The sequence below is a fragment of the Cryptotermes secundus genome, unplaced genomic scaffold (genome assembly GCF_002891405.2).
Source record: "Cryptotermes secundus unplaced genomic scaffold, Csec_1.0 scaffold1379, whole genome shotgun sequence".
NCBI classification, from domain to species: Eukaryota; Metazoa; Arthropoda; class Insecta; order Blattodea; family Kalotermitidae; genus Cryptotermes; species Cryptotermes secundus.
This window is the reverse complement of record NW_019718634.1, coordinates 1048346-1074452: the sequence shown is the minus strand read 5'-3', so window position 1 is coordinate 1074452 and position 26107 is coordinate 1048346. Positions and strand designations below refer to the sequence as shown.

Here is a 26107-nt window from a genome sequence, read left to right as displayed (position 1 = left end):
CAAACAAATTTTAAATATAGTATAACTGTTAATATTTTATTATTTGCATGTCCAGTAAAACAAAATGAATTACGTATATTATTATTATCCTCTGTAATTCTATATTATTCATTTCTTAATTAAATATTTATGTTTAATTTATGTTTCATTCCTGAATTCGTAATAACACTTAGTTTAATGATAATGAACTTATTATTACTGTCATAATTATCAACTATTTGTTTGTTTTCTTTTACTTTATTCATTATTATTTCTTCAAGTATTAACCTGTAATTTTTATTTGACTTTTAATAAGATTGTGTATAATGTCATTCATTCTTCTGCGCTGTGCTGTGTCTGTAATTGGCCTTGCGGCTGTTGACTCGGCACATTAATAATAAAGAATTGAATTGAATTGAATTGAATTGAATTATTATTAGTGTCACTGTTCTTTTATTGTTATTGTTATTTCTCGTTAGTTCCCCTCTTGGTGTTTGCTGTAGCTGGGATAACTCAGTGAGCGTAGTGCTATTTAGACTGTGCGCTGGATAACTAATAAATAGTGGTTAATTGACTCATTTGAAGCTGCAGTACCAAGAAACTTCATCCCAGGGGGAAAAAGAGTAAATAAATAAATAATAGTTTGGTTGGAAGGGGGCACACAACATGCAAATTGGCAGAAGTGCGAATATGATGATATCAAAGTTTTTCCTTATAAATTAAGAAAAGTGTGCTGTGTTCATTTATTTATAGAAAAATGCTCTAAAATGAAAACCGAAAATAAGAGATGCACAGAAACTACTGCATTGTGTTTCTTAATGCCAATAGGGTCTGCTTGAATCGTCCATAAAAATCACCAATGAACCACCTTCTGGTATGCTGGCAAATCTACACAAGGCACTTGACAATTTCAACCAAGAGACAATGGAAATGTGCAGCAAGGAAGCTGAATTCAAGGCAATATTATTCGTCCTCTGCTACTTCCATGCAGTTGTTAATGAGCGCAGAAAGTTTGGTGCCCAGGGCTGGAATAGAATCTATCCATTCAGTGTTGGTAAGAATCTGGTGACCTTGAATGATGTACTGGTTTGACCAGAATTCTTTTCTAGTGAGTTGTAAGACTCAGTAAGTTATATGTAAACCACTTCAAAAGTAAGTCCGAAGCAGTGAAGTACTTTTATTTCAGATTATTTCTAGCGTGTAGCCTTAGAAATGAAAGTTCCACAGTTCCAGGTAGCAGGAAATGCAGATAAACCACAATCCCTCATTACTAAATGATATTTTTCCTTTTTAAACGTAGAATTGAAGAACAATGCATATTAACTGCCCAAAGAAATTGATATTTCAACTTCAGTGTTGGGAAATTAATCTATATGAACTTTTTGTACCAAATGTTTCTGGTTCCACCGTCATACATGCAACGTATCTTTCGCACATCACGTAACTTTTAACATCTTTCACTACATGTTTCGACCAGTGTGGTCATCATCAGGTGTTTAAAATAATAGTTGAGGAAACTGCTGTGCTTCTGTTGATGTGGCTTCTGTTATTAATTTTTTTTAATGTACGGTCCCCACTATGTGCATGTGTGTTCCAAGTGATGGGTTGTACTTTCTGTTGTGTTGTGCTCTGTGCCTTTTTTTAAGGATGCTTTTTGTTTAACATTATTATCTCTATGTAAGATTTTAGGCTTTCATGGCAGTGACTATGAAGAAAGCAGTCTTCTGGGATTTGGCACTGTGTATATTTGGTGTTAACTGACGTTTTGAGGAACGTATCGCCTCCATCTTCAGGGTAGAAGGAAGACTGGTGTCTGCTTTTACCGGTTCTCACGGTCTCTTCGCTTGCAGATTTCTTATATTTTTCCTTCTATCCTGAAGATGGAGGCGATACATTCCTCCAAAACGTCAGTTAAGACCACATATACACGATGCCAAATCCAGAAGACTGCTTTCTTCATTATTATCTCTGTTCAAAAAAAGTGTCAGGGACATACCATATCGCTCAAAAATAAAACAACCCTTGTTCCTGTGGGCTGTGATCGCATTTCGTCTTGTAGAACAGTATCAAAGCTTTGGAAGAACATGCCTTCGCTTTTTAAGGACCACATTTTCTTCCTATTTCTCTCTCAGTATTCTCATTCTTATTGGTTCACTCAGGACCCAGTTCACATTTCTTCCTCTTCCTAAATCCACACACACTTCTTTAGCTCACATCATGTGGTCTTGTAGGCAGTCACCATTGTCTTAGAAGAACATGCAGCCTGTGTCTTCAGGGTAAAAAGTGGAGGCAACAGATTTGCTGAAATTAGTAACCACTTGGGACAACATGTCATCATAACCAATAAGGCCACAATGTAAATTTTCAGCATCATAAAAGCCTAAATTATTGTTACCAATGTTGTCTTGATTTTAGGTGATCTTACTATTAGTGTCAGTGTCCTGTACAACTACTTGGAGAACAGCTCGAAGATACCATGGGAAGACATGCGGTACCTCTTTGGTGAGATTATGTATGGAGGCCACATTACGGATGACTGGGACAGACGATTATGCCGCACATTCCTACAAGAATGGCTGCAGGTAAACTGAGACCTTCATTATACTTCTTTCTACCGGTTCTTCTAGAGAAGACAAAAACCTGTAATAGTTGTTACAGAAATCCAAGCAGAGATGTACATTTTGAGTAGAGTCTCAAAATGCAGTGAACTGCAATAGGATGAAAGAAATGTTAGAGGCAATAAAGCATGAATGGTGGACACCACCTGAAAACATAGGTATAAATACAAGATTACAGAAAAATTCTTATTTACCTTTTCTGTAAGGGACAGTGTAGTTGAACATGAGGTGTCAAAAGGTTCACTTACGATTACTGATGGTGAGAATTATTATCTGAGGAGGTATCTGTACATAATGTCACAGTTATGGATGTTAAATAAATCAATCAATCAATCAATCAATCTCAGTGTTTCAGTCTCTGCGTGTACTGGATTGCTCTTGTTATGAGTACAGCATGTTTCATCTATGGGATTTATGTTGAACTACATGTCATGTGCAGATTATTTTGCAGTACTGTCAGAAGCTGTACCATATAGCACTGAATGGTAAATCAGAATGGATTTGGAATGACCTAATCAAGGTACTATCCTGACATTTGTCTGGCAGGTCTGAGTAGAATCACGTTATACCTAAGATGGATAGCCAGTGTCCTGCCCCAGATCCAAATCGAGCATCTCCCAAATACCAGTATAGAGTAACACCTCTTATGATATTAAAAAAGGAATCTTCCAGAAATATATTTTGAAGATACAACCACGTTCATGAGTACTGCCAGGAGGTTTTCTTGGGATTCTTGCTTAAGGGTAAAACAGCTAGTCTGTTTGTTTGTTCATGCATTTAGGAGTATGTCAGTGATGACATTATCTGCCTAGATAAGAATCGCAGTGGATCATCCTTTATGAAATCCAGTACAAAATTAATTAAAAATGTGCCTGTCTCAGACTGTGAAGTGGTCTAACACTTTCTTAAAAAGTAAAGTTGTCCCTTTACCTAGTTAATTAAGCACCATGCCATGAAGATGTGTGGAGGTATAGCTACATTATTCTTGATCTCAGCACTAGATTGAGTGAGTAGTCAGCTCTAAGCCCCCGGTTTTTCGTCCTTGGAGAAAGAGCCCCAGGTACCCATTGGATACAAGGGTGGGTGGACCCCAGAGCCAGTCTGGATACAGTAGAGAAGAGCCAAATCTTCCAATACTGGGAATCAAACCTGGGCCATCCAGGCTATGGCCTGTCACTATACCAACTGAGTTATCCGAACTCCTCTTGCTTTAAAGCTCAATAGAGACAACTATATATATTGTATTAAAATATTTCAGTAAATCAGGCAATATGTGCCTCAGTAACAATCTTAAAACAACACTAACATCAATCTTATGCCAAAATTAAGAATGAAGTAATCTCTTCCTACATTGTCCCTTATATCTTCACGGTGTGTTACCTAAGCACAGGAACAATTCTACCCTTTTAGCTTTACATATGCACAAGTTCTTTAAGAACAAGTATATTTAGTTGTATTAATTACAGGCATGGTGATAGAGTGAAACATTTGGGTCATATCTGACAAATTTAATGTATAATCTCTACAAGTGTAATTTATGTTATTATTAATTCATATTATCTTCAAGATTCACCATAATCTTTGAAGCATTTCAAGGAAAAATAGGCACTGTAAGTTCTTCCCAGAACATGTTATGGCACATGGTAGAAGTTTTGAGGTTTTTACAGCAATAATTATTTCAAGATTATGGGTTTCTGCATTGCAATACTGTACAGTTTTGTGGGTGGATACCAACATTTCAGTTGTTACCCATTTCTTCCCACTTGCTTGGACCAAGTTCCTTTATTTACCACCCCCTTCTTGGGTCCCATGACCATCTTCCTTGTAACTTTACTATATAACAAAGCCTATTCCTGAACCTACACTCTTCAAATGTGAAGTTGGAGGCAGCGGTTTCCTCCAAAATGTTTATATCCCCCCACAAAACTACAGGGTGTGTTGATCTGCAGGATGGACTGTTAGATACTGAGTTATTGCTGGCACCAGGATTTCCTGCCCCTCCAAACATGGATTACACAGGATACCACAAATATATTGATGATGTCTTGCCTGATGAGTCACCGTATCTGTATGGCCTACATCCGAATGCAGAGATTGGTTTCCTTACGACTGCCTCAGAAACTTTATTCCGGACAGTGTTTGAGATGCAACCACGGGATTCTGGAGCTGCAGGAGCCACAACTGTTACACGAGAGGAGAAGGTCTGTGGAATAATGTACATCCTCATCTAATGACCTTGCAGGCAGTTAAAGAAAGTTTAGTACAAAACCAGCAGGAAATACTAGGTTCAAATGTCAGCCCAGAGATCACCTATTATTGAAATATTTTGCTGTGCACCAGAAGCTTGATGTGGAAAACAACCATTTTTAATCTCCTTAAAATTTATTCTGAAACTATTTTTTGGTCAATATACCTCTTGCTCTCAAGTGTTTTATTTGTTTATTTGTAGTTTATTGAATGATGTCAGAAACTGAGACTGTATATCATCAGATGTTCAGATGATAGTGAATAATGAATTACAAAGGATGTGAGAAGTAGTGGTCATGCCCTAATTTAAGGTACTATCCCAGCATTTATCTTGAGGGACTGAGAAAAACCATGAGACACCTCAGTCAGGCTAGTCATTATTCTGGTTGACAAGCAACCCCCACACCTGAATACAGGTTAGAAGTTTTACTGCTTGAAACAACTTGCCTCATAATCTCAGAGTGAGACTTAATGTTTCCATTTTCAGTGGTAACTAAATTTTTATCTCACAGTAGGTGTTATGTGTAATCATTGTAAACATGACAAGATACTAATACCTCAGTTACTTTCTTATTTTAAAACAAATTTTATTTACTCCATGGACAGGTAAAGTTGTACAAAAACGGTTCTTTTGTGCCGTTTTGGTCCATGTTTGATAATGTAAAAAATATCTCACATACTCCCTGATAGGCTTCACATATCATGTGGGATACAAATATGCAAGGTTTGGAACACTAGCATTAAAGGGTTCATGGTGTATAATGTGGTGTAATATCTCAGGTGAAACAGGTGCTGGAAGAGATAAATGACAAGATTCCAGAGCCATTCAACATCCCTGAGATCATGGGGAAGGTTGAGGAAAGGAGTCCATACATCATAGTTGCATTCCAGGAGTGTGAACGTATGAACGTTCTTATGGCTGAGCTGAAACGTTCCTTGAAAGAACTAGACCTTGGGCTGAAGTTAAGTATAATGCCTATCTATCTCCTGCCCATAGAAACTTCTTTAACACTTTTACAAAGATAGATAGCATGTTATAAAATCCTTTCATTCATTCATTTCCTTTATTTTCCATATATCCATACAAGTAACAAACCTAGGATGTGGAAATAGTCCCTTTGAGAATAGATATATCAAGATACATATACAGAATTGTATGGTGGTCAGGCACCATGAGAACCACATATTTCACATATGCACGAAACATACTTTGTCCTCATCATCATGCAAATGCTCAGCTTGCAAATGTGCATACATATGAATGGCATAAGAACATGTTCCCATAAGGAATAATTAAAAATTGTTTATTGAAGATTACCAAACATGTTAGGAATGTGTGAACAGTGAAGTCTGAGGCCCAAAAACTACTCATAGTATCTGTATCTTTGTTTTAATTCCATAGATCCTTATTGGCTACCAAAGCCATGAGATATAGAACATGTCACATTAGTCCTGAACACAGAACTAGTCACCTTACAACTACATTCATAAGAGAAACAATAATTATACATAATTCAATAATATAACAAGCATATATGACTATCAACTTGACAGTACTACTTTATTGAGATAAGAGCAGAAATATATAAACATATATCAGATTATAATAAATTAATTTATACAATGTACTGTATAAACAACATTATAAAGGGTTTAATTAATCTTGTATTTAAAATATTTGTCTAATGAATAAAATGAATGGAAGTACATAAAATGTTTCAAGGCTGATGCATTGAAAGCTTATATGTCCCACTTTGAATTCCTGTCAACAGGAAAGTTAACATTTTAAAAACGTTGAGTACAAGAGGCTAAATAATTTATAACTGTTGTGTTGGACATCAGAATGTGACAAAATGGCAGATGTTATGTATTTATCAGACCGTATTGAGGGGTTAAATTGACTGACATAATATTACAGGGTGAACTGACCATCACAGAAGAAATGGAAGCCCTAGAATCATGCCTTTTCTTGGATCAGGTGCCTCCAAATTGGACAAAACGGGCCTACCCATCCATGCTGACATTGGGCCCCTGGTTTGCTGATCTGATGCTGCGACTAAAAGAACTGGAGGCCTGGACATCTGACTTTAATGTATGCTTTTGCTGTTGTTCTTGTTATGGTGGCAGGGACAGCAGTGTTGCCATGTTCTGTCTGCAGATTGCATAATATATTGATGATTACTGTCATCTGGAATGTGACGTATCCCTGAAGACAGTAATGTTCAGAGTCACTGCTCTGAGAATCTTGAATTTCACATAAATAATATATTTTTTTCAGTGCGTGAGATGAGGAAGGCTCAGTTAGTATAGTGACTGGGTTTCGGCTAGAGGGCCAGGTTCAACTCCCAGCTGAAGCATATTTTTCTTCACCTTATCTGGACTGACCATGGGTTCCCTGCCAATTGCATGTCCAGTGGGTTGTAGGGGCTGAGTCCTGAGGGCTGAAGCAGCTGGAGTACAGAACTGATTATTTTCCCACTAACTGCATGAAGGTCATGCCACAGCTCAAGCAGTTAGTCACTGGCTTTCCACCTCAGCGTCCAGGTTCGATCCTGGGTCGGTCATGTGGGATTTGTGGTGAACAAAGTGGCGCTGGGGCAGGTTTTCTCTGAATACTTCGGTTTCCCCTGCCAATCTTCATTCCATTAATTGCTCCACAATCACCCTCGCCTATCATCTGGGGCTGGTACAATAGGCCAGAAGTGGCCGCAGCACAAGGGACTTAGTCGCACCCCACTAGCATTAAAAAAACTGCACTTAAGGCAGGAAAAGAATGAACACAGTTGCTGTCAATTCAAATCAGCTACCTGCACCCTTTCTACATCACCTACTTTCCCTCTGCAAACACCAATAACAAACAGAGCAAATACAAGTGACAATTTATGGCCATGCAAGATGTTCAGAGACAAGGTAGATGCTAGACAAATGAGTGGGGAGGGATCTGCTTTAATTTTTACCCTAACATGACCTTAGAGAGGGGTGAGATTTCAGGTTCTTAAAGTGATGAACATGAAAGTTATTGCCTCCTGGGATGTGACATTGTGAAGTCAGGTAGATATGTTCTAACAGTTTGTTGGGGAAAACTGCTGCCTTTATCATTAGGGTAGAACATTCACTCATTAATGGTTTAGTGCATAGGAACAGGGAGAACATTTTACTTTTATTGTTAAGTTACTAAATTATTATTCCTTGATTCCAGCTTCCAGCAACTGTGTGGCTAGCAGGGTTCTTCAATCCTCAATCCTTCTTGACGGCCATTATGCAGTCAACAGCTCGTAAAAATGAGTGGCCATTGGACAAGATGTGTCTCCACTGTGATGTGTCCAAAAAACATAAAGATGAATTTACGTGAGTAAAATGCCAGAGAGATGATAGATGTCATTGAATGGATAAACTTCACAAGAGGGAACATAATAATATATTCACATCCCCTAATTAATTATGATTAATAATCCTTTAAATCTGGCTGTAGTGCATGTACTATGATGCCTGCCTTGCCAGGAAGCCAGCAGTGGTACATTTTCCACAATAACTTTAAAAATGTACAGTAAAATCTACCTCACATTTCAACATAGAAGTCGTACGTTTTGACAGTTTTATGATGCAGCAATAGAGGTCTCTGCATAATAATGTGGAATACTGCCATGCAGTCAGGCATTGCATTTACTGCTATCTTTCTGTTAGTATTTCCATGAATGTCCCCAATGTTCAAACTTTTATTATATTGAAACATGTGTTGAGATCAAGGCTACATCACATACTGTTCTAAGAATACTTTGCCATGCACCTGAACAATATACAGTTCAACTGTATTTCATAATATTCGTGGCATAAACATCATTGCATTCTTGAATGTAGATATCTTTGTTCTTTATTCTCCATGTTGGTGCAACATTTTCCATACATGGGCAAAAATTTCACAATTTATGTACCAGTATTGATGAAATTATTATTTTAATTCCATGCCCCATTCATCCCTCCGCACAGGAGAAAGGGGTATTTAAATGAAACGAGCTACAAAATATTGAAAATCCTACGAAGGTTTGTGATAAGATTGGTACATCCTACAGATATTCTGTTATACATTAGCCCTTGTCTCGTGTATATTTTATGTGTATAATGTTTTGGAAACTGGATTCATTCCCATCATCAGGCATGAGAAGGCAAAAGTCATACTCTTCTTCTTCTTCTTCTTCTTCTTCTTCTTCTTCTATGGTGCAACAGCCCGATGTCGGGCCTTGGCCTCCCTTATCAAGCCCCTCCATTCCTCTCTGCCGTGCGCTGCTCTCTCCCAGTTCCTTACACCCATTCAATTCTTTGCATCTTCTTCCACTGCATCAATCCATCTAGTTCTTGGTTTCCCAGCAGTCCATATTCTTTGCCAATTGTCATTTTCCATTCTGTTGAGGTTTCCGAGGCTTGATTCCAGGTTTCGAGACATTTATATTTTTTATGGTGAGAGGTTGTCAGCCTCTTGCCCAACCCCCACTCTGGAGGACCAGGGTATCTCTTTTAGTCTGGGTCATCCCCTTCAACCTGTCCGGCATGGGTGGCCCTACCAGTAGCTATGCTGCCGCCAACATAGCTCTCAGGGTCATTTGACCATGCAAGCCCCTCCACTACGTCAAAGTAGAGACACCATCAGGGAGAAAGTCATACTCTAGTTGGGCCTATTAGAGAAGGTTAATTGGAAAGACTGGACCTTAAATAGTTGACAGTAGCCAACCTAATATTCATATAATCTTTATTAAATTAAGCAAAAGGTGCCATAATGTCAAAATTAATTTCTTTAGTTAATTTTAAGCACGGGGGGAAGACAGAATCCCTTGGTACTGCAGCCCCAAATGATCGTATTTTACCAGCCCTTAATGACAGATGACTGTAGAACACTGGTAAAAGGTAAAGTTGTCCCTGTGCTTAACTAATTTAGCACTGTGCCATGTAGGTGTATAGATACATGTTTTGTTGACCTTGGCAGTAGCTGGAGGTGAGTGGTCAGCTTCACGCCCCGGCCGCTTTACTCCTTGGGAAACAGCCCCCCTGCCCTATACCCCATTTGTTAGGAGGCTGGGTGTGCCCCAGAGCCAATCTGGACAACTTGGAGGAGAGAAAATTCTTGACCCTACTGGGACTTGAACACCAAACCCTCCATTGATGGAACACTGGTGGAATGATAATTAATTGGCAAGGGAGAACTGGAGTGCTCAGATAAACCTGCTCCATTGCCACTTTATCTGCCGCAAATCCCACATGAATTACACTGGGATTGAACCTGGACCTCCACTGAGGATCCCAACTTGATGAAATGTAGAGAAACAGGTTTTGATGTGAGGTGGGTGGAACTGGCTCAGGATAGTGGTGCTGGATCTTCAGCTTTTACACTAGAGAAGTTAGTATGCAGAATGGCTGTACCCTAGCTCAGGCAGTTAGTCACCATCTTCCCACTGCAGCAGGCCAGATTCAAGTCCAAGTCAGATCATATGTGATTTGTGGTGGACAAAGTGGCACTGGGGCAGGTTTTCTCCGAGTGCTTCGGTTTCCCCTGCCAATTCTCATTCCACCAACTGCCCCACATTCATCATCATCTATCATCTGCAGCTGGTAGGATAGGCCAATTAGTAGCCAATGTACCAATTGGACTCAGTCTCACCCCACCCCAAGAAACTAAAAAGAAACTAGTATGCAAAATATCTCTTAGGTTCTACATTGCTATATTGTTATGTTATAGGTCAGCCCCTCGTGAAGGAGCATATGTGCATGGTCTGTTCATGGAAGGTGCACGCTGGGACATTCAGACTGGTTCTATCATGGAGTCTCGACTCAAAGACCTGTTCCCAATGATGCCCGTGATTTACATCAAGGCAGTCACGCAGGATAAACAGGAGCTGCGAAATATGTACGAGTGTCCTGTGTACAAGACACGTATCCGAGGCCCAACATTTGTCTGGACTTTTAATCTAAGGACAAAGGAGAAAGCGGCTAAGTGGACAATGGCTGGAGTAGCAATTCTGCTACAGATTTAGATTTTCGCTTGTTGATCACTAGTTATTTCATTCAAGATTATAATCTTAGTACCTGTCATTTCCTGTGATTGCTGTTTTAATTAATGATATATGAATGTTAATCAGTAATAGTCTCTAAATATTGTTCAAATATTTGAATTATTATTTTAAGAAATTCAGATTTGCTGTCATACTGAATTCCTGCGTACTTATTACTTGGCTGTATGCCCCTCTAAGAACCTTAGTACTGTCTGTGTGGACCAGGGGCTACCATTAGTCTGGTGCTTACCTTTGATCTGCCTAGTAGTGGTAACCACCATGAGCTTATACCCTCACTAGCATAGCTCAGGGTGATCAGGACATGCAAGCTGCTCCACTGCCTACTGTATTAAGGTTGCAGCCCAGAAGGAATGACTCACTACGTCCTCATATTATGATGCATCCTGTTCTATAAATCACTATAGATAATATTTATCATATTCTTTGTTGACAGAACAAGAAATATGATAAATATCACTTGTTCTTTCTTCTTTCTCCAAAATTTATAGCAGAATCACCAGTGTACATAAACTAGAAAGCTTTATATTTTCTTTTACAGAAACACAGTACACAAATAAGGATTCATATGTTGAGATTTCTCCATTTTACTGATGATAGAAATGAACCTGATCAGGAAAATAAAAATTTTTGACAGTGAAGAATAAATAAACGAAAATTAAACATTATGCCCCATTTGAATCTCTGAAGAAATAGAGACTCACTGGGAAACACCAAACAGTATTTCTGAGAATGCAGGCATTCTGATGAAAAAAGTTATGGAATACTGTATTCTATTGACATGGGGACCAACCCCTAGTTGCCCTATAAGCTCTCAGGCTTCTATTGGGTCCATTGTGTGCCTCCATTATAGTTCCAGCTCTTAAGGAGCCTTGACCTTACATAGACACAAAACACTCTGGAGTGAGACCTGTCTAATTTCCATTGATCCTAACCATGCAGAGCCATGGCTACCCAAGTTTGGCACTGAGACAATATACAAATGGTGTGGCCACCACATTCGCCTAACATGAACCCAATCGAGCATTTATGGGACGTAGTGGAGAGGTCCATTCGCACCCAAAATCCTGCGCCTACAAAGACCAGGGAGCTGTGGGCGGCTATACAGACAGCATTGCTCAACATCTTTCCAGAGGTCTTCCATCCACTTGTGGAATCAATGCCACGTCGAGTTGCTGCACTTCGCCGGGCTAGAGGGGTCCTATAGGTACCTATCCCATGACTTTTGGCACTTCAGTATAGTTATGAAATATACTCATAGTGATTCTAGCACATTATTCTCAGAATTACAGAAAAGTGTGCTGGGCATAAACTGAGTGTTTTATTTTCCTCTTTAATGTTTGTTTGAAGCACTTTTACCTCTGGTAAACGTTAATCGAGTTATGCTGAAGATGTGTGCAGAAATGCATATAAAGTGTCCTGTTATTTTTGTTGAAGTTAATCAAAATTTAAATATATGTCAGCAAATTTTAATAAAACTTTACAACAACAAATTTCATGAAAATTAGTTCAGAAATTCTCAAGAACAGATCAGCAGAGAGATATAGCAAATCTAGTGGGAGCATTCTTGCAACTTTTCATTGCAACTGTGCCAAAAATCTATCATGCTACCTTGTGTCCTTGAGGAGAACATGGATGGATAGTAATTTCATATCAAAGCTGACCATGATATCATCCAGGCCCATCACCAGTGAGATGATATGGTCTGACTGAAATCACTGGAATTCTGAAATGGTGTGGTATATTCAAGAATTATGGTGTCAGGTATTTAGCAAGCTGCTTCGATTGATAAGTGGGTGTGAGGATGATATAAACTAAAGATCTAAGGTGCATTCTTTCCTTCTGAATTTTATGAAGGCTCTACAGTATGGTGGAAGTGGATGAACAAGGCTCGAATACTGTCTTTAGGTCTTCATCCACCATCTGTGGTTCAGCCGTGTAGTGTATCATTCCAAATTCAGTGCGGGATCTGCCTGGAAAGGCTTCTAGGCCAGACCTGACATCCACCCTTCCTTCTCAAATGGAAATGCTAGTTGGTGGTTACCACCATGGCATTGCCTTGTCTGCTGGCAGTATGGTTAGGTTGTCCACTTTCAGTCCCTTGAGTGCAACATGATCACGCCAGACCATATCAGATGGTCAAAGTTTTGGCATGTCAGACAACCATACATCCACCAGCACAGTCAGGCAGGACTTGTTGAGATTGCAATAGAGTCGATTAGGTTACAATGATACATCTACCTACTGCACACCAATATGTGTGTTCAAAATGAGAGAGGTTGGGCTTTGCATGCTTTTTTTTTTTTTGCTTGTGGGGTGGGACTAAGTCCCTTGTACTGCTGCCACTTCTGGCCTATTGTACCAGCCGCATATGGAAGGTGAGGGTGATTTTGGAGCAATTGGTGGAATGAAGATTGGCAAGGGAAGCCGAAGTACTCGGAGAAAACCTGCTCCAGCGCCACTTTGTCCACCGCAAATCCCACTTGACCACACTCAGGATCAAACCCAGGCCGCCGCGTGGGAAGCCAGCTTGAGCTATGGTGCAGTCCTGCCTGCTGCTTTCTTGCGTGGCTTGCTCTTTGACACTGAAAATGGAGGTGATATGTTCCTCTAAAGTGTCTTTTGACTATCACCAGACTACACAGTGTTATATCTCAAAAGATTTAATTCATCATAGTCACTGCTAGGAGAACCACAAATACACCAGATGGGGTTAAGTTTTGCCAAGTTGATATAGAATAGTTCTGTCTTCTGAGAGATAACAACACATAGACTAGTAAAAAAAAAGACATTATATGGTCCATATTTTTCGCAATTGTTTAAATGATAGAAAATATCTCATTTTTTTTAATTTCTTCAAACTTCCCATTTTTAAATTACAAAATTTTTAAAAAGTTGTTTACATTTTCAAAATCTTTCAAATTTTTGTGTCAAAGGCTTTAGAATTATCGAAAATGTTCGAAAAAATAAACTTTGAAGTTAAAAAGTAAGTAAAATCTGTAACATTTTCTAAGATGTTCGCATTTTTCAAAGAGTTTAGAATTTGTAAAATTTTCAAATACCCAGACTATGCAGAAGATTTCTAAATTTTTGGAACTTTTCAATTTTTTTATATTCTTAAAAATCGAAAATTGAGAAATGTTTAAATGAGCCAAACTTGTACAAATTTTCAAATTTTTTCAATAAGTTTTAAATATTTTTAATTTTAGAATTTTCAGAATGTTTCCATCTGATAATTTCATCAGTTAGGTTAGTTTAGTTTGGGTTACATAAAGTTAGGATACATTAAGCTCTTAAAGTTTGTGATGATAGTGCACTAATGCAAATATTATGTTTCTGGACAAGTCCTATCTTTATCTAAAAACACCATCCTATTTATTTTTCGAAACACAAAGGAAAATAAACAGGACGGTGATGAAGACAGGACGATGGATAATGCCCAGAAACATAATATTTGTATTAGGCTACATTGTTCCATCAAACCATTGCACACCCATGTGCATATTCGGAGAGAGCATTGTTAAATTGGATTAAGTTGTGTTACGTTAGGTTTGCGCAGAGTGTGGTGCGGTCAGATACAGTTAGGTTAGCGCATACTGTTCTGTATCTGGATAAATGTGTTACCTTTTTTCAGTAACAATACCATATAGCGTTGGATGGTATGGATTTACATAACTGATGCATTAGAAAGGATTTGCAAGGAAGCAGTCATGGCGTAATCGATGTACATTCTCGGAATTTTGCAGGAGGAACTAGGGAAAACCACGAAAGCTCTCAGTCAGGATACCCAGTGTCCAAGCCCAGCTTTGAACCGAGTACAAGTGTAGAGCGTTACATTTAGACCAACCTGTTCAGTCAAATATGTTAGTACGCTCTTTTGAAACATTTGCTGTTAGAATAGTGTTCGTCTGATATAGTAAGTTCATTAGAGAGGACACGAGAAACTGTTACATCGAAGTTATCTTCAAGAATAAGAGTGGATTTCTTAAATCCGATGTGTTTGTTTTCCGTGGGTAATATGAACTGTAAAATTTCGTGGAGAAGATTGCAGTTTCAAATACGCGGCAATGTTGGATCAGACGTGACGTCATGCGCAGGAGATACTGTTTTCCTTCTTGCGTAGGTACTCCTATATCGCAAAACCGTGTGTATGCGGTCCTGATGTACATGATGATTTGTATCATATTTTGTAAAGTATGAAAGCGAAAACATGTCGGTTTTGAGAGTAAACACATCACTATTCATTATATGCAACTGCATTTGATATACGCTTACAATTTAACATGTGTGAATATTTCTGGGAACCTCTCGCAGAAGTTCAACTAAGCCTAGCTGGACGTCCAAGTGAAGAAAACATCTATTGTCTCTGTAGCAGAGTATTTATTCGGTAACATAACTTGGGTTATTGTTTTGAGTTATGCTGTAAGTCTTTGTCAATATAGTATGTGTATAACACCATTGGCATTGCTAATGATTTATTTAGGTACGCCCTTTCTGCGTTTAGGTTATGTTTGAAGTCAACTGTCATATGGTATAACGTTAAAACAGTGATCTGTATGGTTCAAATAAATTGTGTATTTGGTAGATTTTTAGAATTTTGTTTCCATAATTTTGTACTTGTTATGTCCTGAGTTTTTGACACAGGAACACCTGCTTTACAATGTTCGTAATGGACTTTTAAATAATATTGATTGATATATTTTGGTTGGTATTAACATGTGGTCTGCAAACTTGGCTTTAAGCAGAACGGTTAGTGTGTAATTGCTGACAATTTGGGGGGCGGGGGATATCGGCATTTAGTGGTTTGAGTGGCGCTTTTTTTTTTTTCTTTCTTTCTTTTTTGAATGCAGTACTAACAAGTGAGGACATCACATTCTTAGCCTTGAAGTTAGTGGCTTCATCTCCGACCTGACACTTGGATAACTGAGGAATAAGGAAGCTAGTAGAGTCAGTGATTTATGAGACTTTGTTATGAACTCATTCCAGTGATGGTGATAACTTGCCCAAAGGAATGTGTGAGAATGTGGATGGAAGTGAAGATGATAGCACACAATGTGATGAATATGACAAGACCAGTATTTTACCTTTTCATGTTAACACTGCCTTAAATGAAAATCGTTCCATCAGGACAGCTGCAAAGAATGATACAGTAAGTATCTCATTTTAGTCTTATTGTGATATTTTTAAGGATATAATCATGTGCTTGGAGATGTTATATATTATCATCATCAGCCTTACCATTGAGCCTTGGGTGCTGGCTCAGCAGTTTATTTTTTCAAGCCATCTGGTACCTCACTTCTTAATCATCCTGTTGCCTTTCTCTTCTCCTCTTACCCATAAATTTTCCTTTCTTACCTCCTCTCCTTTGTCTACGAGTCTCACTTGTTTTATTTGAATTGGTTTCTTCTTTGGTACATGCAGCATAACGCATCAGGAAGAACAACCCCTCACTTTGAATACACGTAAGCATACAGGGGACCATATATTAATGACCAAAGCCACAATAACAGAAGCACAGCAGTTTTCTCAACTGTAATTTTAAACAAGCCCTGATGACCATATTGGTTGAAACTTTTAATAAGTTTTACAGAAAAATGTGCTGCACATGAGATGGTGGGACCAGCAACATTTGATACTAAATAATGTACAGCAGGATGCTGCAATATCATATTATTATCATTTCAAGCTCAGTCACTGACCCGAGCATATCATTGAAATGTATGCATTACTGGTAGAGTTATGTTTCCTCCATTCATAACACCATAGCCCCAGTCACACTTCAGTATTGTCAGTTTGCCATATGGACAATAGAAGGCACAGAAATATTGCTGCTGGTACATTATACAGGGTGATTCACTCTGAGGAGGCTCAAAGTTAATAATTATAAATCACTTACTTACTCACAGAGCTGAGCCCTTGAGGAGCCACCAATTCTGCAGCAACTCAAGAATTTCCCAACATTTTATGGAACCCGAAGGTTTGTTACTGTGTTAACAAGAGCCCTCCACTGGTCCCTATCCTGAGCCAGATCAATCCAATTCATACCACCCCATTCTATCTCTCTATTCAGTATTAGAGGGGGTGAGTTTCCCCATGCACCACGACTAGTAGTCCGTTGTACATCCCCCTTTAATTTCTACTGTCACCACACCCTACTGGTACTGGTGCTCACTATCAGCCCCTTTCTGCCAGCGAGGTCGGCCCTCTTCTGGCAGTGGTACCCGATAACTTCCCCATCTACCGGAGGAATTGGAAACTACTTGGGCGGGAAACTTGTTTTTTTTTGCCTAATTTTGCTCAGAGGTCTCCTAGAGACATAGGATCTTTTACGTGCCGTAAATCTACGACACAGGACCCACGGCTTAAACTGGAATTCTAAAATCAAATTGACAAGTGTATGTTGGTGAGATTTTAAACAAAACAGATAGGCTGGTGTTTTAGATTTCGGGTTGTGTGCAGTGTGACAGCTACGTAATGAAAAGTACACCTGATGGCCAGTTACGGCCGAAACATAGTGTAGAGGAAGAAAAGACAAAGAACTACAACCAAATAAATTGTTGCATTCACGATGGCATTTGTATTATTACATATAGATTTATCATTCTAATTATACTTGGAGAAGAGTACAAGTTGTGAAGCTCCTCATTATGCAATTTTATCCAACCTCCTGTCACTTCATCTCTCTTTGGTCCAAATATTCTCCTCAACACCTTGTTCCCAAACACCCTCAGTCTCTGTTCCTCCCTTAATGTCAGAGACCAAGTTATAAATCACACAATAAATTATTGATGGAAATGAAACTTGGCAATACTGTGTACTCTGAAACATTGCCGTGGTGTCTAGCTGACCATTTTAAAGGTGACATGGTTTAGTGATGAGTTTGGTTATACCTGTTGGGATATGTCAGTTCACAAAATGCATGCATGTGAGCTGCTGCAGATCCAGTTTTTGCATATTCTGCAACTCTGTGATTTCCACATGTATGAAGCTATGTAATGACAAACTTTGGTTTTTAGCTGCAAATTACCGTGTTATTTGTGATTATTAATTTTGGACCTCATCCAAGTGAATCATTCTTTACATACATATAATCCATCAACACAACCTGTACGGCTGTTATTAACTGTACACAAGCTACATGTTTTGACCTTGTTGGTTGGTTTTAATTTCATTATTTTGGATGTTGGTGAGTGGTTCTAATATTGCTATGGATTAACTGCATTGGCTGCTGAAGGGTGAGATGGACAGAAGTGCTGCTGCTGCTGATGATGATGGTTGATTAAATTGTATTGACAGAGTATGTATTTAAATAACATAATGCTCAAGCATAGTATTTAATATACTGTTTGCAGTGTTCATAATTAAATAATTGGTGTCATGTCAAAGAACAGCATGACCAACTGACAGCACGTAAACCAACAGAGAACCGGTGGCAGCTGAATGGGAGCGGACAAAACTTGATTTCATCACTAAGGAAGTCTTCTGGAATTTACTGTTCTCATGAACTTGATGTAAGTCATGTGGTAGCATAGTTCCTTGAGGCACTATGCTACAGGTCAGAAGGTCGCAGGATCAAATCCCGATGAGATCGTTGGATTTTTTCAATTGATCTAATCCTTCCAACTGCACTATAGCCCTGGGGTTTGACTCAGCCTCAAACAGAAATGAGTACCAGGAATCTTGCAGGGAGGTGAAGGACAGCCGGCGCATAAGGTTGACAACCTCACCTTCATCTATGGGCTGATTGTCTAGAAAATGTGGGAGTCTTGCCATCTTACAACTCTATGGGCCTTCACAACCTGTTACAGGGCTAGCTTTACCTTTACCTTTCTTTTTTTTTTTTACTGTGAACTTGATGCTTTATTTCATTTTACTTTCAGGAGGAAGCAGTGAGTTGCTACTGTAGTGCATCTCATACTGACAACAACTATTCCACTGATGAGCACACACATGAACATGAACATGAACATGAACATGAACATGACAGTATAAAAGAAGGTGTGGGTGGAGTGGGCATTGCTCGTAGTGGCTTGCAGCTAAGCGACAGTGGGGCTGATCTGTCAGAATGTGGAGGAGACATTCAGTATACATCATCATCACCACCACGCCATGAGGATTGGGAACGATATTGGTCAGTTAATGGGGAAAGAATAATATGGCAAAGCTGGATTGCTAAATATGGCGAATATATCAATCCAGGTTACCTTAACAACTGTGACAATGCCGCGTTATCGGAAAGCAACGTTGCTGTGCCAGAAGGTGGCGCACTCAGTCAAATTGAAGGTCCTCCACTTGACGATTCTTCAGAAATCAAAACAAGCAAGTGTGATTTTTTTGATAAAGAGCATACAGCATTCCATGGACATGAGTCTGCCAGCTGTACTTACTCAAGTACATTCCAGTGTTCGTTCCAGAATAGTTTCCCAAAAGACAAACAAGATTTGTCTAAAAATATAATTTCATCTGATAGTTTGGAGACAGATGTAGAGCTTCCTTCCAAGAATGTGTTGGATGATGGTATCGATGAACAGTTAGGTCCAGAGACAAACAAGACTGAACTGCAAGGTTCCTTCGAACTCATGCTTCCAGCTGTCACAAAGACTGATGCTGAAAGTAGAGATGAAAAGTTGCTCATATCACCAGCTGGTGAAGATCCAGATACCAAAAAGGATATGCTGATGTGCATCAGTGAAATAAATCCAGCTGGCAGATGGAGTCCGTTGTCACCTTCAACTACAGATAGTTCTTCAGGTGATGGAAGTGCTGATGATAACAATGTGGCCAGTAGTGTCGCCAACACAGCATTAATGTCTGACTCGATGACAAATGTGACCAAAATCACAGTTTCGTCATTGGATTTCAGCTACGGAGATACAGAAGATTCAGTTCACAGCAGTTCTCTGTCATCTTCATCAGCCGGTTCTGGAAGCGTACCATGTGTGACAGATGACGCGGACCAGTACTGGCAGGAGCTCTGGAAGCGACACTTCAGCGAGCAGTACTATGCCCACTACAACGCTTACCTAGCTTGGGAGCAGGAGGGAGGTAATGAGGAAACTGAAGCCAGCACAACCAAAACTTCACACACCAATCTACCCTTATTTCAAGTTGGAGATGAATCTTCAAGTGCCAAACAAAATTTTTTTAATGAAGTGGAGTCTGATGTAGGTAATGTTTCTTCTAGTTGTATCGAGGATAATCTTAATTTAAATTTTATTGAAAATTTTCGTTCTATTAATGATATTCCATCAGCTGTCAATGCTGCTGTTAATAATGATTACTCATATTCTGGAGAAATAGAATTAGCACTTAAATGTAAGTCTTGCTTCTGTAAAGTTGAGGATACCAGCAAAGGATCTGAAACAAATGTATCTTGTTCATGTTCTCTAACAGTGACTAAGGAAAACTTCGAAGACGCACAAACTCTTTCATTCGAGGAAGATATTTTAGTTGCTGGAAAGATGGAATTAAATGTTGGAAATGATAAGAGTTTTAAAGGACTTAATGACATGAAAGAAGAAATTTCTGCAGTATTTGGAAATGTAAATCAACGCACACTCTCAGTTGATGATTCTTCAGCTTTCGGAAAGATGGAACTCAGTCCCGGAACAGACCATGGTCATGATGACTCAGATCACGAGAAGCAACGGCTTGTCTCCGTTGGCAGCTCAGATATGGTGGTGGAAGATAAAGAAGATAGTGAACAGGTGTGCACTATACCAAATGTTGTACAAGAGTCATCAAGGAATATCGGCACAGAACCACATCTACCTCCAGTACCAAAGACAGCCTCAGGAAGAAGAAGTAAATCGAGGTAAGTTATTTTGTATTTCCATAGCTGTTTAAACTTTATCCATTTATGGATCCTTTGGAAAGTAATGGATCTGAACATTAAAGTGGGGAAAATGTTGAATGTGGGATTCTTTTAAACTCAGGAACGTTAAATAGGGATTGCATTGGCTAATAAATCAAATGTCTATCCATGTTTCCATAATATTTTCATGGAAGAGCCAGTTTTAATTCCTGCAGTGCCAGGACACCGATTTAGGTTGTCAGCATTACTCTTGTTTCATGGCTACATGATGTTGTTGTTGTTGTTGTTGTTGTTGTTGTTGTTATTGGAGAGGGTGGGTTTCCCCATGCACTTAGACCAGATATTGGTCCATTGTGCGTCCCCCTGTGATATTCTACCAGTCTCTATACCCTACCAGTACTGGTGCGTGCCATCAGTCCTGACTCAGCCAGCGAGTTCGGCCTCTACTGGCTCAGCGGTATCTCGATGCTTCCCCCCTCTGCCAGAGGCGTTAGAGACTACTGTTGGGCGGGAAATGTCCTGAATTTGGCTCAGAGGTCCCCTTGAGACATGAGGTTCTTTTACGTGCCGTAAAGCTACGACACGGGACCCACAGCTTAAAGTCCCTCCTGGAGGACTTGTTCCCTGAATTTTTCTGCCCTTAAAAATTCCACGACCTCCGCCGGGTTTGAACCCGCGTACCTTGAGTCACGAGGTGGGAACGTTACCCCTAGACTATGGAGGCCGCTGCTACATGATTTATGTATAATCCCTAAGAAACAATGGAGACATTCCCTCTAAATGTCTCTTGGCTGTGTAGTTGAAATAAAATGCCTACTCATGTCACATGCTGTCATATTTAGGGATTTGTGTAAAAATTGAACCCTAGATTGCTAGGCACTTGTAGGGTTAAAGCACTTACATTGCATACAAAGAATGGAAGTCTCTTTAATTTGGTACAGTTACAGAGCACCTCAAAATGTACCCACAAGAAATATGGTAAAAAAAAAAGGTAAATGTATCCCTGTAACAGGCCATGGAGACTCACAGGATTGTGAGACTTTGAGGGTCCCCCATTATCTAGACCATCAGCTCACAGATGGCAGTAAGGCTGTCAGCTTTATGCACCAGCCACCCTTTACCCCCCAGGAACATCCCTGGTACTCATTTCTGTTAGAGGCTTAGTCAACCCCAGGGCCATAGTGCAGCTGGAAGGATTAGGTCAATTGGAAAAACTCCACCTCATCAGGACTTAAACCCGCGACCTTCCGGCTTATAGCATAGTGCTTCAACCAAATACATTTCATTGTCTTTAGTTCTGATTAACTTTGGTGATAATTGTATTTATTTGTGTCATACTGTTCTGCTTTTGCTTAGCCCTTCGAACAATAGCTCCAGAAAGTTAAGTCTTTCAGGATATGATACTGTGTAGTTCGATAGATGGGTACTGACATTTCAGCGGTCTTTTGCCCTGACTGAAGATAGAGGCAGTAAGTAGGTTGCTCCAAAATGTTTATACCTTTTTACCAGACTACAGAGCATCACATTGCAGAAGACTGTAACCTTGATATTAATTGCTGTGAAAATCTCATATCTCAATAAATTTCTACTTACAGCCAGTTAACTTCAAGGCAGCTGACACGCAAAGTCAGAAAATGTATTTGAGAACTGTGCTCTTCGTAAGTTTAAATATTTTATGTACAGGGGGCATATAAATTTAAAATTAAACGTTAATAGTTGTGGTTTTTTATTCAGGCTTTTCATGGACTCTGTCGGCCAGTTGATACAGAGTCTCAGCATGTTGGATTCTCAGCCGTCCGACCCGATAGAACCTTGTGATGATTGTAGTGGTAGTCATGGTGACAGCACTGTAGCTGATACAAAAGGGCATGAGAATTCTGAAACAAATACAAATTCATGCAGGCACATGGGCAGAAGCGCGTTCTCACAGGTCTCTGGTGAAACGGGTTCTGGAGATGAACCTCCAGAAGAGAGACCAGTAACTCTGAAACGAAGGTAATTGACTACTGCCGAAGAATGTTATATGCTTGCTTTATTTCTCTATTTCTATGCCTTTATGACCTCCACCAAGTACTCTAATATAAAGGTTACCACTTACAGTTTTGGTTTGAGATGTTTCAGTTTCAGTATTCAAATAAGACAAGCTTCTAAGAGGTGCACTGTACTCCCCGCACCCTCTAGCTATATAAATCATAGTTTAGTTTCTTGAGGTGGGGTGAGACTGAGTCCACTTGGTACATCGGCCAGCCCCGGATGATAGATGATGAGTGTGGAGCAGTCGATGGAACAAGAATTGGCAGGGGAAACCGAAGTACTCAGAGTAAATCTGCCTCAGTGCCACTTTGACAACCACAAATCCCGCATGACGTGACCTGGGCTTGAACCCGGGCTGCCACAGTGGGAATCTGGCGACTAACAGCCTGACCTATGGCATGACCTATATAAATCGTAACATGTAACTAAGTGCAGTGAATGTTATTGCAGCCATGAAAGTGACTCAGAGGAATCTGGACTGGATCGGGTGAAGAGTGCATTTACGCTCATGGGCCTGGCCTTCGCCCCTAACAAGCAGAGCACTTCTTCAGACTCATCAAGTAGTAACATGTCCTTGCCACCAAGCATTCACCGTGGATCAGTTCTTTACAGGAAGCGTAACATTCGCGACCAAAATCGTCAACTGAAGATGAATATCCATCAGCGTCGAGCACAGAAGCAACGTCAATTACTGGCTTCAAGTACAGTTACATCTGCACTTGACAGGGTAATGCTTCTGGCTTTATCAGTAGATTCACTGTTGTTTAAAAATTGTTCTTAATGTCTTAGTTGTTTGTAATTTCACTTCTTCTTCTTCTACTGAATTCCTTTTGCTCCCACTTGGATCATAGGTCATCCGTGAAATGCTTCATTTCACTTCAGTTTCTTAATCTTAGACAGTTGGTAGATCTCTTTGGAGGGGGGATCAGCCCAGTGCAAGGCCACTACCTAACACAAACACAGAATAAACATGGACAGACATCCATGCCTTGACTGGGATTCAAATACATGATCCCAGTGTTCAAATGAGCGAAGACATTTCTTGCCTCAGGCCATGTGTTCACTGTGATTAGCTCTAATTTCAGTATACTTCAGTTAGTCGCATGAATAATTAGAGGATAGACATAATATATTGAAACAAAAGAATTCTTGCTTGTTATTGACATACTGCATAACCCGACTTTCATGAAATGTGTTAATGCTTGACAATTCATTGCTGTGGGAACCCAGTATTATGTAATTTTAGAGCTGTTACCACAGTTACATTATTTATATGTATAAAGATTTAATATAATAGAGAGTAAGGGTTTTGAGACGAACTCTGCCTATGGGTCAGAGTCCTGATCTGAAGAAGAAAAGAACCGGTTTCCAAAAATATTATGGTTCGGAAAAATTGATTAATTGACAGTATGAAGATTGTCAGTCAGAAGACTGTTGTACATCATCCTCAGAAATCTTTAGCCTTAACAGAATCATGTACTTGCAAGTAGGGAATGGCAGTTTTTTTTAAGATGTGGTAATCAAACAAATATTTTAGTCACAAGAAAAAGGTGATCATATTTTCTGGTACTGTGTTCTGGCTCTCACTTCCAATCAGCATGCAAGATTCATGTCTTTTGTTGTTCTACTGTCTATTGCTAAACACTTGCAAGCCAAGCATATGATAGTGGGAAAAGTTTGAATTTAAAAGAGGTGTTATGACATGCTAATTCCGCTAATCTGAACATCTTTGGACCAAACAGGTCGGTCTAGAATTATCACTTTTACTTGTGTTTGGGAGGTGCTTGTGTAACCGATTACTCCTTTTTAGTAATATACTTCACCTAATTTATGCATACTTTCATTTTTATGTAATTATTGTATCTCAACAAAACCCAAAATATGAATTTAAGGGAATTGCATATATTATCACGTATTTGCCATGTGCCATACATTGAATGGGGATGACTCAACGTCTTATGACTCCTTATGAACTCGTGATTCAGTCTTTCTTTGTCTTTATAATGCATGATGCAAGTCCCAAGAACATATAGCCAGGGACTTCACAGAGGTACTTCCCAATATATGACCAATGAAAAACGCCTGCTACTCTATGATGTCATGTTTAGTGGCAGCAGCGTGATAGCGCAATTCTTTGTCCCAAGACAGACGAAGCCTAGTATCTGAAGGGTCCAGATGCGTGATCGCGTCATTCCCCAAAGTGGGAACAAAAGACTTTATATAGTCCCAAGTTAAAGAACAATGTAAATAACCAATTAAATAAAGTGTTGTGTTGTGAAAGTTTGTCACGAGTTTGTCTGACCACCTTTGTTAGAGCCAAGGCTCAGTTAACAGCCCTTGTAAAAGTCTCATGTTCCCAGGACTGGGGTGGCACCCAACAGTCATAAAGATGAGGTTACATCGTCATCAAAGGCAGCTGCGGCCGACTTGACTTTCTCCAGAGAGCGGCTGCGGCCACCTTCACCCCCAACTTGTGTCGATTGCTACACTTTGTTCGAATCTCAGATGGGATACCAGCTCTCCTGACAGGAGGGTTTCTGCAGTTTTCTTAGTCCATCCAGGAAAGTCTCTTAATGAGACCACAGTTGCTTCATTTCACTTCCATCATTCATGAATCATTCTGTCATTTGAGGCTACATGGGGTTGATACCGAAAGGGTCGTAGTAAACCCACAAGAAGAATAATTTCTTTGTGTGTGTTTTGTTATTTTCTATATGCCACGAGAGACTGAGTTAGGTTGCCGCAACTTCTAAATGCCAAGAGGTAAATTGGTCACTGCTGGCGACCATAATTTTAGGGCACTTCTTACAATCATGAGAAGCAGAACTTCCCAGTGAGAGATGAAACTGTATGTTCTGTTATACAGGCAAAACAGTTCCTGGAACAGGAAGTGCAGCACACTGCTCAGGATGCAGCTGTAAAGGCAGCGCTATGCTACGATATTCATTCCAGCTCCGACGAAGAGCAGCTTCCTGAACCCCCCCGATCCATCAGCTCTTTGAACAGGTATTTCATATTATAATAAGTAGAACTTGCTTGTACTGGAATCTCAAAGGCTCCACCTCAGTTTCTTGAAATGTTCTGTTTGTATGACGACCGCCTCTGTGGTCTAGTGGTCAGAGGTCCTGGGTTCGATTCCCGGCGCTACCAGATTTTCTGAGAAGTATTGGGGCTGGAATGGGGTCCACTCAGTCTCATGAAAATAACTGAGAAGCTGTTACAAGAAAATAGAAGCTCCAGTCTAGAAAACCGAAATTTATGGCCTTGGGGATTTGTTGCGCTGACCACGCAACACCCTCTATCCACTAAAGATGGCACCGACAAGCGGCGGTCGCTCGATCGGTATAGTTTGCTTG

General features: G+C 39.7%; 2 protein-coding genes across 4 annotated transcripts in view; both read left to right on the top strand.

Moving 5' to 3' along the window:
* The window catches only part of LOC111863542 (dynein beta chain, ciliary), an 88609-nt gene extending 77565 nt beyond the window's left edge, over positions 1-11044 (top strand). The window contains exons 55-61 of the mRNA XM_033751200.1: positions 808-1033; positions 2395-2561; positions 4547-4798; positions 5625-5807; positions 6763-6936; positions 8044-8192; positions 10573-11044. Coding sequence (XP_033607091.1) covers positions 808-1033; positions 2395-2561; positions 4547-4798; positions 5625-5807; positions 6763-6936; positions 8044-8192; positions 10573-10867 — 1446 coding nt within the window. The 3' untranslated portion in view covers positions 10868-11044. The remainder of the gene's footprint in view (positions 1-807; positions 1034-2394; positions 2562-4546; positions 4799-5624; positions 5808-6762; positions 6937-8043; positions 8193-10572) is intronic.
* Positions 11045-11113: 69 nt separating this feature from the next.
* Positions 11114-26107, top strand: part of LOC111863554 (trimethylguanosine synthase) — a 21354-nt gene continuing 6360 nt past the window's right edge. The window contains exons 1-7 of one of the 3 annotated variants that reach the window (XM_033751107.1): positions 11114-12110; positions 15890-16052; positions 18784-20071; positions 20297-20717; positions 22452-22712; positions 23202-23478; positions 25618-25757. In XM_033751107.1, the coding sequence (XP_033606998.1) occupies positions 15915-16052; positions 18784-20071; positions 20297-20717; positions 22452-22712; positions 23202-23478; positions 25618-25757 (2525 nt within the window). In that variant the 5' untranslated portion in view covers positions 11114-12110; positions 15890-15914. Of the gene's footprint in view, positions 12111-15003; positions 15326-15889; positions 16053-18783; positions 20072-20296; positions 20718-22451; positions 22713-23201; positions 23479-25617; positions 25758-26107 lie in introns of those variants that run through there. The other 2 variants (XM_023849980.2, XM_023849988.2) reach the window with 2 other exon arrangements.